The 27,943-nt window shown below is 38.7% G+C and overlaps 3 protein-coding genes across 3 annotated transcripts; 2 read left to right on the forward strand and 1 right to left on the reverse strand.

Moving 5' to 3' along the window:
• Positions 1-2,669: 2,669 nt before the first annotated feature.
• LOC144015725 (tumor susceptibility gene 101 protein) lies at positions 2,670-5,743 on the forward strand. Its single transcript, XM_077515988.1, has 6 exons — positions 2,670-3,131; positions 3,270-3,354; positions 3,434-3,499; positions 3,589-3,752; positions 3,821-3,923; positions 4,244-5,743. Exons 1-6 carry the CDS (start codon positions 3,090-3,092, stop codon positions 4,360-4,362), a joined length of 579 nt encoding a protein of 192 aa, XP_077372114.1. The 5' UTR covers positions 2,670-3,089; the 3' UTR covers positions 4,363-5,743.
• Positions 5,744-6,104: 361 nt separating this feature from the next.
• Positions 6,105-16,114, forward strand: tsg101a (tumor susceptibility 101a). Its single transcript, XM_077515985.1, has 10 exons — positions 6,105-6,471; positions 7,580-7,667; positions 7,862-7,927; positions 8,142-8,305; positions 9,407-9,533; positions 9,695-9,752; positions 9,914-10,008; positions 14,413-14,615; positions 14,854-15,093; positions 15,175-16,114. The coding sequence occupies exons 1-10, from the start codon at positions 6,430-6,432 to the stop codon at positions 15,262-15,264; spliced, it is 1,173 nt and encodes a 390-aa protein (XP_077372111.1). The 5' UTR covers positions 6,105-6,429; the 3' UTR covers positions 15,265-16,114.
• A 753-nt stretch (positions 16,115-16,867) lies between these two features.
• ldha (lactate dehydrogenase A4) lies at positions 16,868-26,172 on the reverse strand. The gene is made up of 8 exons (XM_077515987.1): positions 26,031-26,172; positions 23,799-23,924; positions 22,129-22,246; positions 21,871-22,044; positions 20,281-20,454; positions 20,043-20,160; positions 17,912-18,035; positions 16,868-17,845 (listed from the first exon to the last, which is right to left on the reverse strand). Exons 2-8 carry the CDS (start codon positions 23,922-23,924, stop codon positions 17,681-17,683), a joined length of 999 nt encoding a protein of 332 aa, XP_077372113.1. The 5' UTR covers positions 26,031-26,172; the 3' UTR covers positions 16,868-17,680.
• Positions 26,173-27,943: the final 1,771 nt, after the last annotated feature.

Consider the following 27,943-nt stretch of genomic DNA (forward strand, 5'->3'; position numbering starts at 1 on the left):
GTCAGATAATCTATTTTCATTTTTAAAAAAAATGAGTGTATTGAATCATTCCACCTTCAGATATATCGAGGTACATATCGAGTTGTCTTTCAATTATCTTGTCTTAGATTTATCTTTGAAGGAAAGGCCTCATTAAGTGACAAGTTCATTCATATTGTCAAACGACAACAACAAACTCATTGCATCATACTCTCAGCCGTACCAAATCGAATCAAAATCCCATGGAATCAAACCAGATCGAATTGTTCCACTTTAAAATAAACAACTCTTGAATCAAATCGCTCACCATGTATCAAGATATGTATCGAATCATCTTTTATTGGAGAGATGACCCCTAATATATATATATATATATATATATATATATATATATACATATTATAACTGATGTGTTGGTTCTGAATGCAGCTGCCTTACATTCTTTTCTTTGCTAAGAGTTGTCTTTGTGTAATAATGATGATGATGATGATGACAATAATAGTAGTTTAATAACAGCAATGGTTACTGTACAGTATATTGGTGCTGGTGCAGTAGAATTCATATCTGTCCATTTTACATTGCACTGTTAGTAAGTGAGGGTACAGTGCTTTTGCACAGTTGCTACAGCTGGAAGCATTTGACAAAGCATTTGACTAAGAGAGGAGCAACATGCCATGCTTGCACAGTTACACAACAGATTTTAGCTCGAGATACAGTTTATTTAGAAAACAACTTACTCTCAGTAGTGGGGTTTCCACCCACCTATTTTCATTTGAATATTCAACAATTGCGAAAAAGCAACACTGAATGGAAACGCTAGAAATTGGAAAAAAAAGGCCCAAAATTTGTACAAAAGTTTTACGCTTGGAGGGGATGGATTTTGAAGCGTATCGAAAAAAGGAAAATGCACATTTTGTCTATGAAACACATGCGAATAAACGACTACAGCGTGTTGGCATATACGTCGCACGTTTTGGCCAGATACTACGTCACACATACGTTTGTAGTCACAAAAAAGTGGCAGGATGATAAAGTAATATATGTTTGGGAAGGCGAAGAAACACAATTCTTTTTAGAACTTTAGAAAATTAAAGAATTATTAATTAAACATAAATTCAATTTTAGATCAGTAATCTGTCCAATGCGTGTGTTTTTTTCCCCCTCCTCAATATAAAGTCACCTCAGGAAGAGGTCACTCCAAATGGAGTTTCCAGTTTGTGTCTTGTGGCAGAGAGACACACTTATATGACGTCATCTCGTGGCGCAGTCTCCTCTCACGTTTCGCAAATGAAGAACGGATGAAAACAGGCATGTCCGTTTTGCCTACTTTCGCAAATTCCGCTTAAAAATTTAGAAATATTTGGATGGAAACCTGACTATTGTTCCATGTGCTTCTAAAACTCATTACAGAGTTTTTAAAGAAGTCATCCTTTGCAGAGTGTAACACACAATGTCACTTAACGCCTCAGAATGCTTAAACTTCGCACACTATCCTCAAGAACCACATGTGTACTGTACATGTATGTGAGCGATTAATTTGTGAAATGGATGCTGGATCGGGGGTTGTCGCTGTGTTTCTCTCAGTGCTGACTCGCTTCTGTTCTCTACTACTGCGTTCATTTGCTACCTTATTCAAAAGACTGCTCTTACCTGTTTGTATTTTGTAGCTTCTTATATATGCAAATGAAAAATTCTATCTGTTGTTTACTTTGTGTGCAACTACAGAAAAAAAAACATGTTGGGTAGACGTGCTGTACAGAAATTGAAGGTCAAATTGCGTCATACTGAAGTGTCTAAAAGAATGGATTTTTCTGTCGTATATAGCCAATAAAATGCCAAATTGGCTCACTCTTGCTCAATTAGTTATATTCAATGACTATATGTCTTCATGAATCCCACTCGCATCCCATGTAAACAAAACTGTTTCTGATTTACCATGGAGGTGAGGTCACTGTTTACCCATTACACATCACAAGGCATAAATAGCACGAACAACTACAGCTACAGTGTAAATGCTAATTCTAAGAATTCATTCTTTGCACGAATGAAAGTATGAACTGTGAATGTCTCTTTTGAACGTACGCAACAAAAACTCTGTTTAAAACTCATTTGGTTCCAACTGTTAGACTGAAACATTTTGATGGAAAGTTTGTGACGTCCTAAATGCTTGTCTCTCTGTCAAACTTTATATACAGTATCAAATCCATAATAATGCCACAACTCCACAAATCTATGCATACATTCTCAGCGTTTTAGAATGTCTCGTATTGTTGCCGCATGGATACTTAGCCAGTAAACACCGAGTATACATGTCACAAAAAGACTGTACAGCCCTGTGGAGGTTTGGACTCAAACTTACAGTTGTCTCAAGGGCTTTGCTTTCCCTTGAACACTATTGAATGAAAGTGTGATTGGAATTTGTAAAAATGTTGGCTGTTTAGCTATTTAAGATGTATGTACTCTTAGAAAAAAATGTGTCAAATGTATTGCAGGGCAGGAATAAAGATGTTAAGATAAACATGCTGTAGTCTGGTCACTGTATTGTGCACTCCTTTCACATGTCCAATTGCATCTGCAATTTGCTGCTACCTACAGGTGAGAGCTGGAACATCGACTCAAATCAAAATGATCATTTATTGTGACTGTTTTTGCAGTATTGTGGATTGAGAATCCATCTACACAGGGCCAAACCAAAGTGTTTCAGTTTCACATAGCCATCTACATGCCATCATCTTGTTGATGTTGCTGAATTAGCAGGTTGTTAGAGTAAGTTTATAAAAACATGAGTTAGTTTTAGTCATGATTTAAAATTGATGTATGATAGCAGATAATATCGCATACTGTTTGTTTCTTGAAAAATGACCTAATGTAACATATGTGTCGATTTAATGGGTCACAGGACCAAGATGTTTGTTTGAGCCATGTGGCCTATTTATGGTTCGTAAGTCACATGTTTGTACTATCATGAAGATGCTGCTCTCTTATTGGCTTTTAGAGGGTCATAAAGCTGTGTGTTTGTCCATAAACACACGGAAAGGAAATAAAATCAAAGGTTAGTGAGGGTTGATCTTAAGACGAGGCAAGACGAATTTTTGGTTTTAGATACAACAATGACATCCTGCAAAAACGCCATCCAGAAAATGCTGCCGAAGGTAAGAGAATGTAATATTTATTTATACATATCTATAATTAAATAAAAAGATAATATATTAGATAATCATTGAATTATCCCCAGTTTTACATAGTGTCACTTGTATTATTTTTTTTATGTGCTTATTTCTGTTGTGTAGACATATCTTCGTAACCATGTGGCCCATGAAATACACGTTGCATTCATCCATTTCAAGGACCTTGTTCCAATGGTGGATAAATACAGTAAGAACCGAGAAAAATAAGTACTTTTTCATTTGATATTTGTATTATTTTTTTTTAACAGTCATGTTGCTTTGTACAGTTTACAATGACGGAACTGCTAAGGTCTTGATGAGCCTAACAGGAACTATCCCCATCCTTTTTAAGGGTAATGATTTCACATTTTACTTCAGGGGCAATAATTGTAATGTCCAAAGCATTTCACGAGTGTTGATCAATACGCTTACTGTCTGTTAGATATGACGTACAACATCCCCATATGTGTGTGGCTTGAGGAGAGCTACCCTCAGTCTGCCCCCATCTGCTACGTCAAACCCACACGGGAGATGATGATCCTTCAAGGAAACTACGTCTCTAGCAATGGGGATATCCGGCTGCCCTACTTGCAGGAGTGGAAGCAGGTGAGCAGCACATGTGAGGGGTTTACAGTGACGCATCTGGTACACTGACCCTTCCATGGCTCTCTCAGGGAGAGTGTGACCTCGTGAGCCTCCTGCAGGTGATGGTTGCCACTTTTGGGGACCACCCTCCCATCTGTATGCAGCCTCGTCCTCAGCCTGCACAAGCATCCTGTAAGTGAAATGACATCATGCGGTATCATGTCTTAGAAGGAAAGCAAGCTCTTGACTGCTTTTGTTTGTATACATACAGATAGCACGTTAAAAGAAAAGTAATCTGAAGAAGGAATAGACCTATTTTCATGTACAGTAATCTTGTCTTATTATAAGCTTGTGGTGAATAAGAAAAAACAAATGAAGTTAAGAAAAGCAACGAAACATCCTTCTGTGTCCTGGATACCCGCTCAGTAATAACTGGGTCATGTCTGATCAAGTGTGAGATAATATTGTGTATACTAAACTTTGGACTTACCTGTCCTCAATACTTGTTTTAGGTTCACTGCAGTTCCGCAAGGAATCACGGGTGTTTTCCCGGGCAGACGGCAGTTTATATTTGTCTTTATCAGCAGAAGATGGCCAACCTGTCCTTCAAGGAAATGAAACCAGCTGTTAATGGATTTCAATATTGATTTTTTTTGCTTGTGAAACATATCTTGTTTCAGATGGACACTATTGTATTGGTATTTGATTTATGTTGTATTGGTATTTGATTTATTTTGACAATCAAGTAAGATTTTATCATTTTATAATTTATTTGCTATGTAAATGTAATATTTGAGATGTATTGCCTCATATATCTATAAAATATAAATAGTACATACATAGATTATATCATAATTTGGTCAATTTAATATTTTTTCCAAAAATATTTCCCGGACACGTGTGGGTATTATTATTATTATTATTATTATTATTATTATTGTTATTATTTTAACAAATTATTGACCAATCTAAAGTGTTGTTATGAACTGTCGTTTGATTTTAACATTTAGCAACAGTGGATGTCGACATTGCTTTATCATTCATGCCCTTTCTCCTTTTCCAGGATAATATAAATAAATTCATTTTTCGCTGGTTTTATTCTTTCTCTGAACTACTGTATGTTTATGTGGGATGGTTTCAAATCAAAACAGGAGATTTGTGCGATCATGAAAAATAACACATTCATCAAGGGGGGGTGACAGCATTCAAAATTCTTGTGTAATATGCTCCACTACAATATCACTCTAACAATAGTTAAACTGAGAATATATTATTCCTGTTTATATCTGACAGCTAATGCTATATCTTTAAGTTTGTATTTTGTATTGTTCTTTGAGAAGATTTCAAGGCTTATCTATCACCTTTTCGACAAAATGTTTAACAATGTACGGTACATGTACCATCATAACAACAATAATAATAATAATAATAGTAAAGGAGCAGTAAAGTTAAAAACAAACAAAAATACAGTGCTATATTACTTTATTTTTTAAATATATATCACTCACACAAGCCAAACATGGTCTCCCAGGTGGAGAGGTGAACCCACGCCAACCAGCACCGAAGGCAAGTGATGGTTCCACTCCTCCACCTGGAGTTAATATAAAGAAAGCTTTTACAAAATACATTAGATGGCCTGTGTTGCCTAAAGTGAAACAAACACATTTCAAAATCATAAACAAGATATACCCTGTGGCAGAATTTCTAAAGAGAAGATTTAAGTTTGAGGTCGATAGCTGTTCCTTCTGCCAAAATGATGAAGAAACCTTGGATCATTTGTTTTTTCTTTGTCCTATTTCACAAAGATTTTGGTCTGATATAAGAACTTGGTTGTCAGTAATAATTAATGATGTTCCACAAATTGAATTAAGTCATGTTATTTACTTTATGGATGGTTTGAACTTTTGTGTTTCTGATTTAATTAATATTATTTTGTTATTGGGCAAATATATTCATTGTGCAAAGTGGAAAAACTGTAAACCCTCCTTTCAAGTATTTATGGCTGGTTTGAAGTTGTTTTTTGTATGCCTGAAGAAGTGGGACAGTAACAAATATGCAAGGACATTAAGTGACAATATGAAGCAGTATTTATTGTTTTGAGTTTTTTTTTGGTGTATGCTCCTTTTTTTTTTTTTTAGTTTATGTGATATGATGTGCAAGAATCTCCATTGTTTTTTGGGGTTTATTCTTACAATTTTTGTTGTTTATATTGTTGCCATGTTCAGGCGTTTCATTTTCTACAAGTGTATGTCTATAGTAATGGAAATAAAGTCCAAAAAAAAAAAAAAAACCCTCTTCCACCTGGAGCCCTTGTCACTTTATGATGTAAATAAAGTTTTAACTAAATAATGACGTAATCGATTCCCCGGAAAATGTCAAGCATAGTACCGGAAATTCGTCTTGTTGTTAGCCTAATATTTGAGTGTGGAAACAGATGTTTGTTCCCAGCAGTCAGTTTTAACATTAGTCGTCCTTGTACTGCTTCGATCTGAGATAACAAGACAAACATTAACTCTATTCTATTGGACGGGTTATTAGTAATAACCCGACTGTTTGTGTTTAGTCCGGCCCAGAATTGTGCTAAAATTAGCCTAGCACTTGCGGAAATCTTGCTAGCGAGCTTCGGGTTGGGTTAGCGTTCTGCCAGTTATTCGCACATTTACTCAATTTTCCTGAAATACACCCTAAGCAGGAAACAATGGCGGTTGTCAACGAAGGCGCCTTGAAGAAAATGTTGAAGGTAAACCCGACTCTTGCTCAATATCATAACTTGTTGTTAGCATGATAGCTAACAAGCGAAACGTAACATGACAGTACAGCAGTTATACCATTTCCTTGTGTGTTAAATGGCGTGCTGGTGAGACGTCGTGTTACAAGCTCTGTTCTGTACTCCCTACTATGATCAGTGTTAATAAACATGTATAAATGCTGACATAAGTGGAAGCGGAGCATGTATTTTCCGATGTGCTAACATTATAAACCTCTGTTCGACATGTTTCGTCAAAAACAGTTGTAAAGAACTAGCGTGCAGTTATATCCCCTCAAATATTATTACATAAATAATCATTTAAATAGTAGTTGGCGAATGTACTGCTATGCCCACTCTAAATTCCCTGCCTCTTTATTTTACATACAAGGCAAACATGCTTAGCTTTTGTTATGCATAGACTGAGCAATGCAGGAAGTTCAGATGTCCCATTACAATACAAATAAGTAACTAACGTGTCAAACCTTTCTTCTTAAGCTTGAGGCATTTCTTTTGTTATCAAAATGGCTGTGGATATTTTGTCATAACCGACAATTCCCCTTCTATTACTATTTTGCCGCGAGTGTCTTTTCATTAAGTTATCGTTTCTTTTTTTTTTTTTTTGGCCACCGAAAATTAGGCTATTATCAGCATTACCAGCCTGTCCCTTACCATATCCCTCAGATCAGGGTTATCTGACAGTAGGACACATGTTTCGTCTTTTCAAATGCATCTGATCTTCTACTTCTGACTTGACTTTGAGTGTGGAAATTCCAATAACTGTTAAATTCTTCAATCACCACATGAAACAATATGGCTCATTTACAAATCCCGACTGACTGCAAGAAATTGTAGTCAAAACAAAAAAATTTACCAAGCAGGATTTGATCCCCTGACACCGCACTTTTGGGGCAACTGCTCTAACCACTATACCATGAGTTGGTACAAATTCAGTGGCACAGAGTTTGTAGTTGTCGCGTGAATAAAGAAAAAGTTCCAACCGAAAAGTAGACTGACACGGCAAAATATCCACGTCGTATCAAAATAAGGGAATACAAAACATTGATTGTCATCACTCCTCTCCTGTTTTGTCGTCTTCCAGCAATACAAATACAGGGACCTGACTGTTCGTGAAATCACCAATGTCATCTCTCATTACAAAGACTTGAAGCCCGTAATGGATGGCTATGGTAAGCCAATATTATTTTCAGTTGTTATATTCATACAAACCTTTAAGTTCAAGTCACACACACCCGACTGATAGTCTAAAGTCCATATTATACGACCTTATTGGTTCTATTCTATTTCATTATTGGATAACTCAATATACAGTATGAATGTGAGATTAGTTTGTCTTTCCTCACTGGCTCAACTTGCTTTTCAGTGTTCAACGATGGCTCTACAAGAGACCTGATGAGTTTAGCTGGAACAGTCCCTGTAAGCTATAGAGGTATTTACAGTGTTCTTATTTATGTTTTGCACATCAGTGTTAAATTCTTTTAATTAATTTGAAGAGCATCATAAGCCCCCAGTCGCTGTCAGCTTCATGCTGTGCACTGCATGTTAACAAGGAAAAAAAAACGGTTTATGTATGTAATTTGAGGGAGTTGGGTATATAGTTACTATATGTCTGCACTTGGTAATGTGTGTGTGTTTCCTCACAGGCAACGTCTACAACATCCCAGTGTGTCTTTGGTTGCTGGACACGTATCCCTTCAATCCACCAATTTGCTTTGTTAAACCAACCAGCAACATGATGATCAAAACTGGTAAACATATTGATGCCAATGGAAAAATCTACCTACCATATCTACATGAGTGGAAGCATGTAAGTCTGTTAGCAATAGAGCTTACAATGCACATATTGATTGGCCAATAGGGCTGGAATTCTGGCCTTATTGAACAACTAGCTTACACTTAATAATAATAATAATAATAATAATAATAATAATGATTTAAAAACAAAAAAAACTCTTCAACGCAACAAAAAAAAAAAAAAATATATATATATATATTATGCCATATTTGAAGTTCGACTGAATGGAATGTAACAATTGTTTAAAACACCATTTATACCCGTTACACTATCTGTACAAGAATAAGTCATAAAAGTTTGCAACCTTTTCTTCATCCTGCAACAAAGTTTGTATTGTTATTTAATTTGAAAATTAAAAAAATGTAAATTAAAAGAAAATTTTACAAATCCTTTATAAACAGCCAAATCCTAATCTATCCATCAATTCTTGTATACTAGTTTTGCGCCACACATTTAAACCATCTCCCAAATAACATCACATATTTCCACAAATCTCTTGCGTCAAGACTTTGCATCCATCTTATAATACAGGTACACATAAATATCAATGTTTTTTTTCCTGTACCTTTGACTTACCTGTATTCGTCTTATGACACAATTACTGTACTTTTTTTTATTTATTTTTTTATCGCTTCAAATAAATCAGGCAGTATAACATGTGGCTGTAGTTTGATGGACACACAAAATTGATATAGACGGAGAATAATTGGTTTAGTAGACACATTGTCAACAGTGTGGAATAAAACATCTTTTTTTTATCATAGTTCAAATAAGCACACAATACAGATGTTTGCATCATATGAAACAGTCCAACTAATTAAAAAAATGGACATTGGACATTATTAATGTTAAATTCATCCTGTCAGGGTCTCCAAGGATCCTCAAAAAGTCTTAATTTGAATTTTCTATAATCATTCATAATCATTTAAGTCTTAAAAGTGTGTGATACAAACAAATCTTACATTGGGTTCTTTCAACATACAGTTAACATGTTTATGTACCTGATATTACTTCTGGGATATTTGTTGTAGTTGTTGTTGTTAAATTCTGCTGAGTGTGAAATGATTTTCCGAGTGGACTCTTCAGTGGACCTTTTCGTCTTTTGTTTTCCAGCCACAGTCAGACCTGTATGGTCTCATTCAGGTGATGATCGTGGTGTTCGGGGAGGAGCCTCCAGTTTTTTCTCGCCCTACCACACAAGCGCCTTACCAAGCTTTCCAAGCTGCTGGACCTCCTAATCGTAAGTGGTGGTTACTGTATATTTTTCCCCACTGTGATTAAATTAAATTGCCCAGTGTACCACCAGATGGTGCTCATTCCTTGTAGCAGTGCACTATGAAGAAGTACTAAAAAACAGGCACCCAGATGATGTGATTGTGTGTACTTTTCCTATTACATCAGCTTCTTATGTACCTGGCATGGCTGCGGTTTCACCTTATGGCCCAAGTCCTAATGCAGGGTAAGCAGTTTCTCAATCGTGCATACACTAGTATTGTGTGGCAAGTGTGCTGTGTTCAGGAGGAGCTGTTTTATTACTTCACATCTTCAGTCTTGTATGTTCCATTCAATGCTATAAAATGTATGATTGATTCCTAAATAATATTTGTATTTTATTTGCAGAGGATACCCAGGTTACCAGTACCCAGGGGGCAACTCTTACCCAGCCACTTCTGGTCCCACTCACTACCCAAACCAGACTCCAGTGTCCACAGTTGGTACGTATTACAGCTAACATCTTCCGTCATGACACGCACGGTACACTGTGAAATGACAATAAAGATTCTAATTCAATAGCTATGTCAAATGCACCAACGTACAAATAGTTTCTCATTGTGACAGTAGTGTTACTGTACTTGAATGCACAGTGGGTACTCTATTACTTTTACCACAATCAACTAAATTGCGCAGAATGTTGTAATATGGTACAAGAAGGCACGCTCATTTACTAACCATAATTTGTTTTTCATTTGATTGTTTTATATATTTGGCCTGTGTTTTGTTTAATATCTATGTAAATCTGACTTAATGTTTTAGTTTAGTACGAGGCGCCTAAACCAAGGACGCAGTCTCTTCAGAGTGATCACAATGCAATCCAGTCCCAAAGCTCCGCTATCATCCATTTATTTACCTTATACAATCTTTGAAGTGGACTTTTTTTTGGCATAGCTATAGATTTAGCAAATGTCATTTAAATGACTGATGTAAAACCACCACATGTAGTTGATGAGACAGATGCAAATAGTAATTAAAAAAATTATATATTTGACGTACCTCAGTAAAAATGTATCGATCTACCTATTTTAATTGTCTTTACATTGTAAGCATACCATAAACTATTTTAACAAAGCGCTTTAACAGTATTTCAACTGTATCTTGCATTGCGCTTAAATGATTTACAGAGGATTAGATTTTAATATAATTTTTATGAATATTTTTTAAAGGGAGTGCTGCTGTGTATGTACATGCACATGCAGCGAAGACTCTCCATAACACTTGTCTTCTCCCCAAAACAAAAATATTTTAGTCAGCCTAGATGTGTCACCTGCCATTATACTTCTTTGACACCAATTCCTGCTTTCCTATTATCCAGGTTCTTGGCGTTATAGTGTGGTATCTTAGAGCTGGAGTGTGCAATCTCCATTCACCACATCGCCAATAGTGAGTGGAAACGGAGTGTGGCAATATGAATATTTTTACCTTTGCCACGTTGGTGGTGGGCCACTTTAGCTGGCTTAACGTCCACAGGATAACCCGCGTCAAAAGCCAGGGCTACGAATCACATACATCCATATGTAAATAATCCCAAAATTCTCCACGTGGCCATTAGTTACAGTGTAAACACAACAGTTTTTGTTAAATAAGGTTAAAAAAATGCTCGTCTAACCAATCACACATTGTTTATACATGCCAGTGGCAGCATGCTAGTAAGGGTTAGGAAAGTAGCACATTTGCTGCAACACCGGAATGGAACGACATGCACATATTTAGTTGGTTTCTGAACTAAAAATAACATAATTGCCACAAGCAGCATAAGACAACTTCAAATTAACCCCGTCTGGTGTCGAAAAAAGACCAAGCAGGAAGATTGCCATGGCACAACATTTATGTAATATTGCAGTGACCACGATATAATGGCGTTTTCAATATATAATAATATTGTATGTTGCCCTGCAAATGGCTGGCAACCAGTCCAGGGTGTCCCCCGCCTACTGCCCAGAGCCAGCTGAGATAGGCGCCAGCACCCCCCGCGACCCTTGTGAGGAATAAGCGGTCAAGAAAATGGATGAATTGATGGATGGATAATAATGTATGTAGCAAATGGGGGGACAAATGCCTGAGGGGGTGTAATATCACAAAGTGTGTCTGCTATTTATTATTATTACATTGTTACCATTATAACAATCATTTAACATGAGCAGTGAGTCTCAAATTTTTACAGAAAGTACCATTGAGAAAAGATTTCACTCTACAAGTAGGCTACCACGATAATGACAAACAGCAAAATACAGTAGCATAGTTGGCCTAAGGTCTGGGTTTCCCTCCTAAAGCTGCTGCCCCCGCGACCCGACCTCGGATAAGCGGTAATAAATGGATGGATGGATGGATGGATGGATGGATGGAAGATGAAATTTGGAACTGAATTACTGTGATACCTTTAAATTGTTTTTCAACTCTGTTTTCCATGTTTCTTGGGTGGGGCTAATATGTAGATGAGCTGACACTTCCAAGGAACAGTATGAGTCGCACCTCCACCACTCTCGGTTCCCTCATTTCAGATGTGGTGATTCAGCGCAATTGCCACTTGAAATAATATCTTGGCCCTCCTTCAGCTGCATTGTGCTGTTAACCATCAAATGATGGCTACACAAAGTTGTGAGTTTTTTTCTTATTTGGCCTACAATGTCACTGCTGAGTGACCCATGCACGATGAATGTCGCAAGACAGCGGCAAAACAATGACATGATGCCATGTCTAACTATACTTGAGTGTGGCTTGTAAATTTTTATACAGTCAAGCCACATTGGGTAAGAGTTTTCGTGAGAAACTACATTACATGTCAACCCTGTAGAGCGTGATAAAAAGAGAAAAAAAACGTGACTAGGTAAGTTCTTCAGTGAATCGCTGAGGTTAGGTTTCACATTTTTTTTTTTTAAACGTGCCTGTGTGTAGCAAATATATTACAGTACATCATATTAATGATTTATAATGAAGTCAAAGAGATAAACAGAAGCGTCTGCATCTGTAGCATGAACTGCAATGTAGCCATGTGACCTTCTTACTGAAACCCTCTCACCCTGAGCCTGACTTTGGTGGCATGCTGAACCGACAGTGAAAGGTCATCTGATGTAACTAGAGGTGGGAGCATTAAAGGCCAACAGGACGTACAGTATGGGCCTGGCGGTTATATGTGCTATATTTGGGGATGTAACAGTAACTCCATACAAAGACTGACTGACCTGTGATCAGCTGTTTAGACGCAGTAGTGAAATGCCACTGGACTGTCTGCCATCTGGATGACTTTTGGTGGTCTCCTATATTTAGTAGTGACATGGGAGAAGAAGGAAAAAATCAGCTCTGACATTTATAGTGCTGATTCAAGACTGACCTGTACACACTGTAGTGTGGACTCAGTACATAACATTAGGGGTGTCGGGCGATGAAAATTTTTAATCGTAATTACAGTAATCGCATGACTTCAATAGTTAACTCATGATGATCTCATTCACTCCCAGCCATTTTCACTGAAGCAAACCCCTTTGCTGCCGGCTGTTTTACTGGATTTTGACTGATTTTGCTAGGCCCACAGAAGATTGTGTTCTATTGCCTATAAAAACGTGGAACCTACAGAGAAAAAAAAAAGAAAAAAGATTGGAGTCTCTCCTTTCATCAGGAAAACAAAGTATATTTCTATATGTTTCTGTTTTGCAACCATTTAGCATTAGAATATAGCTAAGTTTCACCATTATTCACAAATCTGTTTAGAACTATGGGGACATCATCTTGTTTTCAACATGACCCTGGTTTATCTCTTGTACTCGGCTGCCACCTGCTGACCGTTTTTGTAATTACTACCATTGCTTCAACCGTTCTCTGTAGTTCAGCGGCTGCATCAAAGCCTTCTGTATGCTCTAGCATAAAAAACAAAACAAACGTATAAATACATCTTTGGGACACTTAAAACATTTATAGAAAGTATTTATAAGTTTTTGGGAGCAAATGATTAATCACAAATTTAATATCTGTTCTAAATGTACAATAAATTTTTTTCCTTAAGTTCTCATACTTTTAACATGAAAGTGGGGGAAAAATTAAATAGAAATATGGCTGTTTCATTTAGTCATTGATACAGTAATTTCATAATTCATGAAATTGAGTTCAATTTAAAAGATGTACTGTAACAAATGAGTGTAATTGATTTGTGTTGGTCATTTTTCTCCCACTAGACGGCGTAATTGCATTTGTAAGACATTGCTGACAGCTCAGTGCATTTTTTCTTTTGATAAGAGCTATCTTATCTTTAACATGAAGTAACTTGTAAAATTCTGCATATTTTTAAATTGCAAAATGCAACTTGACCCCAGTCTGCACAAATCTATGCATTATTAGTAAACGTATTACTGCTAAATTTTGATGTGGGTGTGTCTGCTGCATTGCGACTGGAATTCCTCAGTACAGGCTTTCCAAGTAAAGGAGGTCATTAATTGTGCACTAAAATACTGGAAATAAAGGAACTTTAAATTAACTCACTAATTTTGACACCCGTACATAACATATTTGTCGCAGTGGCAAGAGTTACTTGTGAGAGGCGACAAGGTGCCATAGGGCATCCAGACTGCCAAGGGGAAAAAAAAAAAAGAGTAAATTATAGAAAATAAGCAAGATGATGCAAGGCTGAATCTTCACATCTCATAATATCCTTTTGTAACTCAAACTCATTCCGAAATTAACATTGAGAGAGCAAATTTTGCCAGATGAAAACACGAAATACTGTTGCGCAATCATTTGAAATGAGGCCTAGTGAAGTTGACTTTCAAGCCCAATGTTTCTTGAAAACGTAACTCCACATTCAGAAAGGGAGGCTAAAGAACATATTTGGATTCAAATGGCACCTTCTTTAGGCTCCAACAGAGATGGCACCATTGGCGAAGACACGATCCGTGCGTCGCTCATCTCAGCTGTTAGCGACAAGCTTCGCTGGAGGATGAAGGAGGAAATGGACAGGGCTCAGGCCGAGTTGGATGCCCTCAAGCGAACAGAAGAAGACCTCAAGAAGGGACATCAGAAACTGGAGGACATGATCTCCAGATTAGACCAGGAAGTGGTAATTATTATTTATTTTAAATTGTTATTCATATCGTGTTCGCCAGCCGAGTATAGCAAAGTTCATCCTCGCAATATCTCAGATTTTTAATGGAGTGTATGTTGAAATGTAAATTACTGACAATTGACCTCATGTGGGTTCTGGAATGGTTACACTACAACGAACCTGGTTCATTTGTACTGTTATATCCTATCCTGGCCCATGATTTTGACTTGTCAACCAAATATTGCTGGACCAGGCCGACGTCGATAGGAACATCGAGTTGCTGAAGCGCAAGGACGAGGAGCTGACGGAGGCCCTGGAGAAGATGGAGAACCAGTCGGAGAACAACGACATCGACGACATCATTGTGCCGACGGCCCCCCTCTACAAACAGATCCTGAACCTGTACGCGGAGGAAAACGCCATCGAGGACACCATCTTCTACCTGGGAGAGGCCCTCCGAAGGGGGGTCATCGACCTGGAGGTTTTTCTTAAGGTGGCCGTTTCAGCACAACTTTTGAGATACTGACACATGCCCCGGTATTGTGTGGGTATTGAATGTCTTCTTTTGTTGCAGCACGTCCGCCTTCTCTCAAGAAAGCAGTTCCAGCTCCGCGCCCTCATGCAGAAAGCACGCAAGACCGCCGGCCTCAGCGACCTCTACTGAGCAACACTAGCAGGAAACAAAAACAGACATGTCGTGTTGTTCTCTGTCTTCTCCCTCTGTGTTGTCTCCCATCTTTAATGGACCACACTCCTTAGATTTGTCCTTGTGACCCGAATCAAACCAAATGCGTGAGAGATTTTCCCAACACACACATATGACAAGATTATGTGTATTGTGGCTATCTACTAGCCTGGCCGCCTTGTTTGTTGAGTAAGCACAAGATGTCAGGGGCTCATGGATAAGAGACACCCCTCGTCATGAAAAGGTTAAGCTCTGATATAAATACCCCAAGTGTTTAACCTTAAGAAGACCCTTGATTTAGTGCTGCATGCAGCCTGAGCCACATCAGAAGGCTTTTTTTTTCTATGATGGATATGCTTTAATCCATGAACCTGTATTGTTTTTCACTTGTATTTTTCCTCTTTCCACTTTCATTGTACGTGTCAGCTGCTCAGGTTAGCCCTCCAATTTGACTGTTTGGCTGCATTAACCAATCATGTACAGTAGCTCTTCTACCCTGTACAGTGTCTGTCTCCAGGAAATTTTTACAAAAGAATATCCACATTTTTTTTTTTTTTCCGCTGTCGATTGTTGTTCCAATTATTTCTTTACGTAAACCTTTTTTGTGGATGTTTTTGAGTGTTCTGGGATATAAAGAGCCTGTTATGCTAATCAAATGTTAAGTTATGACAACACCTCTCATTTATCTTAGCCTTCTACTAAATGCACTTTGAAATGTATCATAGAGTATCTGCTGTTATTTTTTGTTTCCAATTAAACCATAGATCATCTTTTGTATCTGTAGATTTGTGAATCTGTTCAAATTAAAGACATCTGATTTGATGGCAAAGATTTTACTCACAAAGTTTTATGTAATTCTGCATAATTTCCCACAGCAGCGGTGATATCTCGTAGCATCAGTTTTGTCATACCTGACACAACCCTTGTTTGATTATTGCTGTTTGAAAGCGCCTGACGAGTTTTCACACTCTTATTCTCACCAATTTAGTCTTTAATTAACCCTAACATGCACATTTTTGGAAAGTGGGTCTGTGGGGCGCAACCACACAATACCCACGCAAGCACAGGGAGGCCTGAGCCGAGATTCATACTCATTCATAATTGTGAGGCATATGGTATATTTGTTTATATGAATGATCCAAGAATTCTGCTCGTGAGTGCGTGCTATACAGTATACCGAGCCAACGTTAAAGGTCAGGGTTATGCCTGTAACAGGGTTTTTGCATATGGGAAACCCCTAAAATTAACATTTATAAAAATGAAGAATGATTACAAAAAAACAAACTAAACATCAAGAATGTGGAGGCTCATGAAAAATACTGATACAGTAATGAAACATGGACGAACTGTTCATTTGCTTGTACTTCCCAAGCGTTGTCAAGATGAGAGCACCTTTTCTTCTCCATTATCAAGAAGTACATTAAGATGCTATGAACCCTGCGACCTGTGAGGACTTGAATAGGATTTACTGTGTACTGCAAATGCAAGTTGTATATCTCAACGAGGCTTGTTTATAAAGTACCCTGGTATGCAAAATTCCCGTTTTAAATATAATTGAAATGAACACGCAGACAAGTGAGGGTTTTGTTTCTGTATCCTGGCTTTATTTGATGCTACTGTACATAAAAATATGTCCAGATACAGTGATTCGGTTGATGATAAATAAGACTGGTAAAATAAATATGTATCATCTGCAGTAACGGTTATGGAGAAAATAACACCATTACACTTTTTTTAATGTCCTTTAGAGTTTATATGGAGAAAAATAAATATAATTCTCTTAGAGGGCATTAGGGAGTGCAAACAACATTCAAGTTTGTTGTCTATATTGATGATTTCCATTCAACAGCATCCCCAACCATACAAGGAGCGTAGTGAATTTCCATTGACTCTTGGCTTATCTCACTTGTCAGTGCACTTGTGGTCATGTGTGGAGAAGGCCTTAGATTACTATTACAACATCAGCTGGGCAGGAAGCCCGCCCCCACTGAGAATGGAATGTCTCCATCAGACAAAAAAAAAAAAGGCTAAGTGGACGAAAGACAGACGATCCATCACACTGTAGACAGAATATACACAAAGCATACGAGGAGTGCATGGAAGAAGCCACGACAGTGCATAGTAACAGTACATTTGCGTAGTATTTTAGACACAAATTTCCAGATCTCAACACAGGCTGACTTTCAAGGCTAAATACGTTGATGGGAGCAGGCAGCAACAATAAAATGACACCAATTGTTAATATCTGAAAGTAACTTCCACTTCATCGATCTTAATGGAGGCCGTTTGCCACAGCGGGACACAGAAAATACAAGGGAGTCGCTTGGACTAATGCACAGTGTTGTGTGACGTTTCGTTTGGGGCGGACGCGTGGTACCATTCAGCGCTACGCCGTTCACAGAGTGAGCTCCTTCTGGACGGCCCACAGCGTCTCGGCGCTCTTCACCAGCTGCTGCTGCTCCTCGTGCTTCAGGCTCATGTTGACGATGTCCGACAGGCCGGTGTTGCCCAGGACGCAGGGGACGCTCAGGAAAACCTCGTCTTTCACACCGTACATACCCTGCCGAACAGAAAGCATTTAAAAAAAAAAAAAAAAAAGATGGCATACCTAATGAAGTGACCTTACCTTGATGAGTGTGGACACGGGGTGGACTTTGTGCATGTTCTTGGTGATGCTCGCCACCAGGTCAGCCACAGACATGCCGATGGCCCATGAAGTATATCCCTTCAGCCGGATTACCTCATAGGCTCTGCAAACACACACACACACACATTGTCAGAATGTGAAGCAAATATGTATATTTTGAAATTCCAACATTTTGAAATCGTCTCTAATCTCAATAAGGAAGTCTATTGTCCTGCTATAAGAACACTTTGCGAGGTGGAAAAGTCATGTTTGCTCTTGGTATTGCGTTATAAATATGTCCCAATCAACCTGTTGCTGCAATCTGAACGTTGGCAGCTGCTCCTAGAGATACTAAAGTCTAAACGGAAGCTTTTTTTCTGGTGCCAGTCCCTACTATGAAATGTATGGTGAGCCAGTGTTCATTATGAAAAGCACTACTTTTCATGTATGCCTATCAATATTAAAGGTGCAGTTTGCTGGTTTCACTCAGGAAAATGCACATTTTAAATACAGGATTTAAACAATCAAACTACTTCTCAATTTACATATCTGGCCTTTTCTAAACATGTGGGGGTGATTTCGTCCTAAACCCCCACACCCCCAGCCTGTATTTTGCCATTTTGTGTTTGTTTTGTAAACAGCGGGACGTTTCTGTGGAAAGACAGTATTTACAACCCTCCAGCCAATCGCAGAGCGGGTGGGTGGCGTGTCGCAAACGGGGCCGGGCGAACGTGTCGGCTGCGTGACGTCACTCCCGCTGCAATTTGAAAGCACGCACGGATTTTTTTTTTCTTCACTCACTCATTCACACATGTAAGCATCTGTGAGTGAGTGAGTGAGTGAGTGAGTGAGTGAGTGAGTGAGTGAGTGAGTGAAAAAAAACCAATATGCAGACTAGTGCAGGCCCACTAGTCTAAGTATGGTATTCTGGTTAATATTATGTTTGTGGAATATGAGTTAAGCAGCAAAATCCAGCCATTTTATCCATCTCAGGGGCATCTCATTTTGCCACTTGCTGTCGACTGAAGACGACATGAATGTTGTTCGGGTACAACCAATCACAGCGCAGCCTAATAAAACAGGTGAGCTGTGATTGGTCGTCGCCTGAGCCCTGAGCAATTGTGATGTCATCTTCATTCGACGGCAAGTGGCAAAATGGTCGCCCCCTGATATGGATAAAAAATGGCTGGATTTTGCTGCTTAACTCATAGTCCACAAATGTAATATTAATCAGAATGTCATGTTTAGACTAGTGAGGTCACTTATAACATTATTGTCAAGAAATGTTTGTTGACTTCCACTTTAAACGCTTCTTCTAACACCCATTGGTGAAATTATATTTTTAAGAAAAGCTAATCATCTCGGCTCCTGCAGTTTGGTCAGCCAATAAAATGTTGTTTTTTCCTCACCATTTAATTTTCAGTTACTGTTTTATTTAGGGTGACCAAACCTCATCTTTTGCCTGGACATGTCCACTTTTTTTCTACGTGTTGTCCGGGTGTCCAGTGTTGTTTTTTAAAATTCTGCAGCAATTGATCTACTCTTCCAGGTGGGTGTGGGTTCAATTCCCACTCACCCCGTTAAAAAATTAATAAATAAATAAATAAATAAAAAATAAACTTTTTCTTGTAAATTAAAATATGGTCACCCAAGGTTTGTTGTTTTTGCATTTTGGTATGCTCAACTGTCTTATGTATGATTGTTCTGTGCAGCCCGTTGTTTCATCTGCTGTTGTTTTTAAATTGCTCTGTAAAGTGTAAAAGTGCAGCTGTGTGGATATTCAGTCGTAAGAGTATAAGTAAAGGGTGGGGCAAATAGAGCCCGCTCTGTTCTTTTATCCATCCCATCAATCATTTACTAAGTATTTTACAAACATTAACTTTTTTTTTTAACCTTATCTATGAATGACCTGGCCAATCTGTCAGTTTTAAAAATAAATGGTGACACTTGTGCTCTGCTGGCCAACCACCTGCCTGTTGGCTTAGCGCCATGTTCAAATTGCTCACTCGGAATGGTCAGCTTTCCTGAATTGAATTGTGGACTTTGCAACTTCACTGCAATTGCACGGGGGAACAGAGGGAATGCAAGCACATGATGGGCTGCTTTGCAGAGTTTCACCAAACGTACTCACCCGTCGACCACCATTTTGTGCACCGCCTTCCAGTCTTCGCTATCTCCTTCAGCCCCCATCTTAGGGTTGAGGCCCTGAAGGCTGACGCCGGCCACATTCACGCCACTCCACACGGGCACTAAGAGAAGCCAAATGCTCAGATTAATCCAAATTCAATTACTAGCCACGAATGCGACGCTAAATTTAAGATGCGCTCGTCTCCCAGCTCCTGTTTTATTTATAGCAAAGCGCCACATACCACTGGAGTCCCCGTGCTCGCCGATGATCCAGCCGTGGCAGCTGGAAGGGTGGAGGGACAGTTTTTCTCCCATGAGGTGGCGGAAGCGGGCCGTGTCCAGGTTGGTGCCGGAGCCGATGACGCGGTGACGCGGGAAACCGCTCAGCTTCCAAGCAACGTAAGTCAAGATGTCCACTGAGAGGGGACGATGAGTTAACTTTCTCAAATGTTGACGCTACAATTACAAATCTACTACAAATGAAGTGAAATGAACTTGGTAGCACTGTTTGTTTGGTTTTTTTTTAATATGGTGTAAATGCATTAACCCTACAATGCCATAAAGACAAGACATTTTGAGCCCTCTATTTCATGAGTACAATATATTTTTCCCATTAAAACCCTGTCGTATATGATCTGACACACGCATTGCACGGATAATCCATTAGAGGGCAGTATCACCCATCTGATGGCTTTTCCAGCAACCTTACAAGATCGCTCCAATTGAAAAAGGCGAGACACCTCTGCTTATTAATAGTGGGACATGTTCTTTCTGATTTTTGGAAATACTAATATGAATTGCTGAACCAACTTAATATTACAAATTGAATTGTTGACCACCTTAAAAAAAATTCACTTCAAGTGGTAATACACGATTGAATTAAGCTAGACCAAAGTGAATATTAACTGAAGTGAATAAACCTTAATACTTTGAATTGGAGTCACTTTGGATTAATATATTACAGGTGAATATATAAAGTTTAATGAACTCATAATCACTTAAACTTAATATAGTCACTTTGGACTAACTTAATTCAATCGTGTTACCACTTGTAAGCGATTGTTTCTAAATTGGTCAACAATTCAATTTATTTTAAATTGGTTCAACAATTCTCTTTTTAGAGTATATGTGGAAGTTGATTTTCAAAAAAAAATATATATATAATTTTGTGTATTCAAAAGGACCAATAAATACTCTATTTACAAAGAATCAGAATTTTCTCTAATATATTTCGTGGTTCAAGCTTTTTAAAGGGATACTTGACTTATTTAGCCATTTTTGGCAGTAAAACAATATTTTGCCTATAATAAATTTGATATTTTCATTATTGTTCATGTACAATTAGTACCTTTAAAAACACATTTTTTTTAATCACTCACTCACACAAGCTGACATCATGTAAGCCACACATGGTCTCCCAGGCGGAGAAGTGAACCCACGGCAACCAGCACTGACGGCAAGTGACGGTTCCACTGCTCCACCTGGAGTCCTTTAAAAACACATTTTGCAACTTGCTGTCAGCTGAAAATGACATCAGGGCTCGTAACCAATCACGGCTTAACTTGTGAATGTCACATGACCAAACCTAGAAAACAGGTGAGCTGTGATTGGTTACCTGAGCCCTCGTGATGTCATTTTCAGTCGACAGCAAATTGCAAAATGTGTTTTTAAAAGGTACTAATTGTACGTGAAAAGTAATGAAAGTATGAAATTAATTATAGACTAAATATTAACTTTTTATTGCTATAATGGGCTAAATTAGTAAGTATCCCTTTAAGAGAAGAGAAGTAATGAGCAGTGTAAGCACTGGAATGAGTGTTGGCTTTCCTTACCTGGGTTCGAGACAACCATCAGGATGCAATTGGGGCTGTACTTTACAATGTTGGGGATGATGAACTTGAAGATATTGACGTTGCGCTGCACCAGATTCAAGCGACTCTCTCCTTCTTGCTGGCGTGCGCCGGCAGTCACCACGACCACCCTGGAGCCGGCTGTCACGCTGTAGTCTGGACAATTCAAACACACGTGTGCCTAATTAGCCACATACTTGAAGTTGTTGTTGTCAGTTTGCTTGGTTGTACTCTTCTCACCTTTGTCTCCCACAATCTTGTGCGTCTTCAGGAAGAAGGAGCCGTGTTGCAGGTCCAATGCTTCGCCTTTCAGTTTGTCCTCCATCACGTCCACCAGCGCCAGCTCGTCACACAGATCCTGATCAGGAAGCAGAGTACGCACATGTTCAAGTCACACTGTAAAAAAGTGATTTGTACCCACTGTGCTGCCGCACACGAGTGTCAGGATCTAATTTTATTTAATTGGTCGTGTTGGGTCGATACCTGGCCTTATTTCAAGGTATCGGTATTTGCGTTTTACGATCAGGAACTAGTAATTCAAGGAATTGAATTTTTTTGTTGTTCAATATTACTTATTGATTAACACATGTTTGGTCTTCTTCAGTATCTATGCCAGTAATGTATAATGATAGCCAGAAGAATTAACTACACAGTAAATTCTGTAGAGTAAATTCGACTCTATTTAGAGTCGGACCAAATAGATTCTGTTTTAGAGGAATATTTACACTTGGAAGCGAGTAAAATAAAGAATTCAACATAATAGAAAAGTCACTCAAGGGTTGAGGAACGAACTAACGACCTTCAGCTTGGAAGACAGCCTATCTACTCCTGATCCACACAGTTCCTCCTAGGCATTAGCATAGCACTTGTGTCAGCTGGAATCTTCGTAACTCCAAGAACAAAAATATTGTTTTTGGTCTCCTCTTGGAGCTAAGCAAACAGTAGGAGGGGCATAGCTCAGGTGGTCGTGTGGTGTGGGAGTCTCCCAAGCTGAAAGTGGTGAGTTCGTTCCGCAACCCTTGGGTGACTTTTACTTTTTTTTTTTCTAATTCTTTATTTTACTCTCTTCCAAGTGCAAATATTAGACTACTCTAAAACTGAGTATTTGGTCCTACTCTAAATAGAGTCAAATTTACTCTACAGAATTTACCATGTACTCTCCACTAGCTGTCAGGAGGTTCAACTAACCTGTGTATTCATCTGTTGCCATTCATACAACAAGATAATAGCTTTGCATTCAACTAAACAAGCCCAGATTTGTGAGTAAATTGAATGTATACATTTTGTAACACTTTTTCAAATGAAAAATATAACCCTGGCTCAAAAAAAGGCTTCACTGCTGTAGAGTGTATTTATCCATTATCTAAATTACTGAGAGGCCCACTTAAAATTCCGAAAGAGGTCTGGGAAAGCCAAAGAGCTGCATCTCGTATTTTATGCTACCCAGCTTTTGTTTTTTTTTTCAAGCAAGGGCCCTCTTTTTTTTCTTTTTTCTTTTTTATAGTGCCTCCATTATTCCATCCCTGGCACAGATTCAGCTAACAGAGAGTGGGAAGCCAATCAATACTGTGTAGTCATACGTATTTCACATAGCTGGCTTGATGCCAGACAATTGGTAATTTTATAGACACCTACAAGGAAAATGTATCCTGAAACAAAGCAAAGGTAGAATTCAGGAAATATATAGAATATAAACTAGTACCATTATTATCATACAGCATTTATTTATTGCTGCCGTTTAGTTTGCCCTAATGTAAAGTTACATTGCATGGAGGTGTTGGCAATGTTACGCTCATCTGACTTAATGCATTAAAAGTCAACCACTGCAAACCACAACAACAACTGCATTATCTTCACAATCAGATGCTCACTGCACATGTTCCATTCCGGGTTTTTTTTTTGTCTCTTACCTTCAGTAGGACACTCATGGCGGTGGCCATGCCCACCATGCCGACGCCCACCACCGTCACCTTGTTCCTGCTGCTCCCAGGCTCCTCCTTCAGCACTTGGGTGATCAGTTTGTCTTTGGTGGCCATCTGTGGGAAGAAAAGTGACAACGGGTCAGCAACATGGCAGCCAAATGGACACGATGGATGTGCAAATAGAGGTGGTGCTAAAATACAAGTAAGGGGGTTGAAATTCTTTTTATGTGTTTTCATTGAATACATTGTTTATTATTGCAGTAGTAAGATAACAATGGTTTAGAACAACAATGTGAGCAGCACCGGCCCAAAAATGAAATTTCCAACAGACAGTCCACCCCATTCTCTCAGCTGCATGAACAAGGACAAGCACTATTCAAAATGGATGACTTCAACAGGACACACAAAAGGCAAAATATAAGTAACAGTGCTCTGTATGACCACTTACAAACTATAAACCACAATAGTAAACATAGCGTTATGAATATCCCTCTTTACACATCTGTCACTAGCTCCCATGGATACTTCCATTGATTTGTTTGCTGAGCATGCTCATTCATTCCCACAGTCTCACTTCACCAGATCGTCATAGCAACCACAGTCTGGACAATTGCTCCCCGCCTCCTAACGTCCCTAGCGAGACCGCTGTAAATTCTCAGGAGTGAGGGTGGAGGATCATGTGTACGTGCCGGACAGCCCATCCCCCAGCTGACGTCACACACACACTACTATTTATGGTTCCTGGAGAGTTCACTACTCACAAGCCTTTGTATGTCCGTTTGATGTGGAGGTTACATTCTAATGTGCAAGAGTTCACACACAATAGCAGGATGTACTGCGGTAGGTGGCGGGGATGCCAAACCTTTCTGTCGCTGAGAGGTGAGCTGGGTTTCAACAAAAGACCTTTGGTCCACATTTCAGCAATGATGAGACATGCTTTTATAGTTTTAGTTTTTAGTTGATTTATGTTGTGCAATTGAATTAAGCATTCCTTTCCTCCCTTTGAGGTACATCTGAATGTGGATTGCAACTAATAGTAATTTCACCAAACGAGTGAAACAAGAAGGAAACCATTACACAAACCAAGGCTGCATGTTATCGCATACCCCTGATGTGTTTTTGGCATGTTTCCTATCACTGGTCAACACTCGGTCAAAGACAGTTAAGAAGCACAAATAGACGCACAGCTGTGGAATGTCACTAGCAGGACGGACACAGTTTTCACTCTGAACTCATTAAGTGTGACTGGAAGAACTGCTTTTTTTACCCACTGAAATGATACATGGGCTTTTCAAACTGAGAAAGGTACAGTAGGTACAGGTTTAATGGATGTGTTTATAAAGAATTATAAAATATGTTGACCATTGGTACACATGCAAGAGGTGACAATAGTTATTATTATTATTTATTTATTTATTTATTTTTACTTTTTTTTTTTAAGAAAATCATAGTATATTTAACAATATTATTGATGTTTTCTTGGTGTAGAAATGCCCTGCATCCGCCTTAAGAGCGGTTTCATAGTGTGTATTGCTAAAGCAACCAATATCTCGGTTTGATACTATATAACAATAATAAGCATTTAAATTCAGCGCATCGTCTTTTTAGCGTCAGAATTGATTATACGGGTCTCTATATTCTTCGTTAGGTGTAGACTATAGTCGGTCAAACAGGAATGTCAGGATGGAGACCACTGCCAGAGGAGAGGAGGAGGGGCGCCTCCATTTTACACTCGTTTAAGCGTGTGTTAACAGAATCTTGTGGGTTGGCAGGACAAATGTAAAGGTCGAAAGTAGTCGTAATTCACATTTGTCTGCAACAAGTGTTACACATTGCAGTGTTTAATTTGTACAGTAACTGTTGCATATGGATGGTTACACGTAAAACTTAACACCTGATTGGCTGCATCAAGGAGACTGCATCCAACTCATGTTAACGCATCGTGTTGCAATATTGACCCCACCCCCACACACACGCGCGCACGCGCGCCAAAAATAAAGGGTTTTATCTTTTTTAAAGAAAAAATAAACACCTAAATTACATACACTGTTTTCCTATGATGTAATGCTGATTGTCATTTCAGACACAAACCGACATGCAAGCAAGCTTATCACGCCCCTTCCCGGTCTAATAAACGTGATATACCCGGAAATTATCTTCACTTCACCCCCGCTAAAAACACGAGCTCGTTTATACAGTAGAGTTGTTAATTCATTTTACCGTTTAAGCTTCGGTGCGAAGGCTGGAATGCTTGTCGTTGCGTTGGTTGCTGTCGCAGTTCTCCCGCAGAAGAGGTGCCGAAAAGGGGGAGGCTTCGGTTGGTATTTAAACACGTCCTCCTCCTTGCTCGCTCCTCCCCTCGTCTTATTACGTTTGGGCATACTAATGAGGGAAATCACACAGGGAGGCGTGGCCACCGAGAAGACTGTGTGCTGGGTGTCACGTCCAAGACAGGATGCGGAAGAAAGCCGTACGACACAGCCTGTACTATTTATCACACCCAAATAGTAAATAGTGTTCCTTCGCACTGACCAGGAGTGGAATAATGAATGAAGGACGTGGAAAATAATCATATACTAAACAATTTAATTATACCTTAATTTGTGTACAGCAATGTCAATTTCTGTACGCCATTAAGCAACTTTCTTTCGTCATCTTATGAAACGTCCTCAATGAGTCATTGGTGAAGGTTTTCGGTATACGTTAAGAAATCCATTCATTTCCCTTCATGTTTTGCACGTAAGACCGCAATGGTCCTGTATTTAATAATGACTGGCATAAATTATGTTAATATTAGTAATTATCTGTACGTCCGTCCATCCATCCATCCATCTTGATAGCGAAAATGTCTCTTATTGTGTGGCTGAAGTCCATCACCTTGAAGTCTCTTTATGGTTCGATAAAATTATGTTTCTGAGGGGCAATGAACCGCATTGTTTACTATTTAACTCACTTTTTAAAACACAATTTGAACTCCACTATCATATTTCTGATTACAATACCTAAGATAAAGAAATCTTAAACTAATTTTGAGATCAATATAAGGTAACACAACATTTAAGTTGAAAAAAAAAGGGGAAAAATGCATATGTTTTAATTGTACTGTGGAATTGTTGTACATGAACCATCTGGTCTATTACCAAAAACAAATAAATCAAACTACCCCCATGAGTGACAGCTACAGTTGTACAGGAGTAATGTAAATAAATATAATTTGATAAATTCATCAAGTAAAAGTCAATTACATTACACACATTTTATTATTGTATTGGTCGGAGAACGTGTACGTGTCTTACTTTTTTAATGGTTTATTTTCATCACTTGCTTGATCAGCGTGGCTTTCGCGCCCCCAACTGTCAGCTTTTAGTAACGACAACAAATGAGATTTCTGGCATAACATGCTCTTGTACAACCAGTTGTTTCATCACCCAACGTTTCTTTTTACAACTGGTAACTGACGTATTGTTAGTTACAACACACCCCAATTCAGTCATTTAATTTGTTCTTTATAAGTAACCAGGTGTACACCTGGTTACTTATAAAGCGCTTGGACAAGTTCCATAATTTCATTAGGTCTACTTCATAGCTGTCAATCATAGGATAGTGAACTTTCGTAATGTGAAACATAAATAGAATTATGACGTCAGACTTGTGTCAATGTGGAAAGCATGTATGCATTTCTTTGATCTCCTTTGATCTTATGAAGGACATCTATCCACTCAGGTAGCCTGCGATAGACACAACTGCCACCCTAGTGAAAAGCGCTATAGAAAATGAATGGGTTGTTGGGTGGCGTGGAGGACAACACTTACTTAACTTTATTGATGAGAGAGAGAGAGAGAGAGAGAGAGAGAGAGAGAGAGAGAGAGAGAGAGAGAGAGACAGAGAGAGAGAGAGAGAGAGAGAGAGAGAGAGAGAGAGAGAGAGAGAGAGAGAGAGAGAGAGAGAGAGAGAGAGAAAGAGAGAGAGAGAGAGAGAGAGAGAGAGAGAGAGAGATGTGAGCTCAGTACAATAAATTCGCCGGCAGGTGGTGCTGTCATAAAGCTAACAGAGACTACAGATCTCAAAATGCACAGTACTACACAGGTAATTCATTGGAGACCATAAAAGAATTAAACGAATAAAAGAAAGAA

The sequence above is a fragment of the Festucalex cinctus genome, chromosome 3 (genome assembly GCF_051991245.1).
Source record: "Festucalex cinctus isolate MCC-2025b chromosome 3, RoL_Fcin_1.0, whole genome shotgun sequence".
NCBI classification, from domain to species: domain Eukaryota; kingdom Metazoa; phylum Chordata; class Actinopteri; order Syngnathiformes; family Syngnathidae; genus Festucalex; species Festucalex cinctus.

What these genes read in the sequence shown, in the direction of transcription:
- ldha (XM_077515987.1), bottom strand. Translation starts at nt 23,924, where the DNA reads ATGGCCACCAAAGACAAACTGATCACCCAAGTGCTGAAGGAGGAGCCT. An exon ending in CACAAAATGGTGGTCGACGG is followed by an intron (nt 18,036 to 20,042) that starts GTGAGTACGTTT and finishes GTGTGTTTGCAG; the next exon opens with AGCCTATGAGGTAATCCGGC. An exon ending in CCGTGTCCACACTCATCAAG is followed by an intron (nt 17,846 to 17,911) that starts GTAAGGTCACTT and finishes TCTGTTCGGCAG; the next exon opens with GGTATGTACGGTGTGAAAGA.
- tsg101a (XM_077515985.1), top strand. Translation starts at nt 6,430, where the DNA reads ATGGCGGTTGTCAACGAAGGCGCCTTGAAGAAAATGTTGAAG. An exon ending in GCCCGTAATGGATGGCTATG is followed by an intron (nt 7,668 to 7,861) that starts GTAAGCCAATAT and finishes CTTGCTTTTCAG; the next exon opens with TGTTCAACGATGGCTCTACA. An exon ending in ATCTACATGAGTGGAAGCAT is followed by an intron (nt 8,306 to 9,406) that starts GTAAGTCTGTTA and finishes TTTGTTTTCCAG; the next exon opens with CCACAGTCAGACCTGTATGG.
- LOC144015725 (XM_077515988.1), top strand. Translation starts at nt 3,090, where the DNA reads ATGACATCCTGCAAAAACGCCATCCAGAAAATGCTGCCGAAG. An exon ending in TCCAGAAAATGCTGCCGAAG is followed by an intron (nt 3,132 to 3,269) that starts GTAAGAGAATGT and finishes TCTGTTGTGTAG; the next exon opens with ACATATCTTCGTAACCATGT. An exon ending in TCCAATGGTGGATAAATACA is followed by an intron (nt 3,355 to 3,433) that starts GTAAGAACCGAG and finishes TGCTTTGTACAG; the next exon opens with TTTACAATGACGGAACTGCT.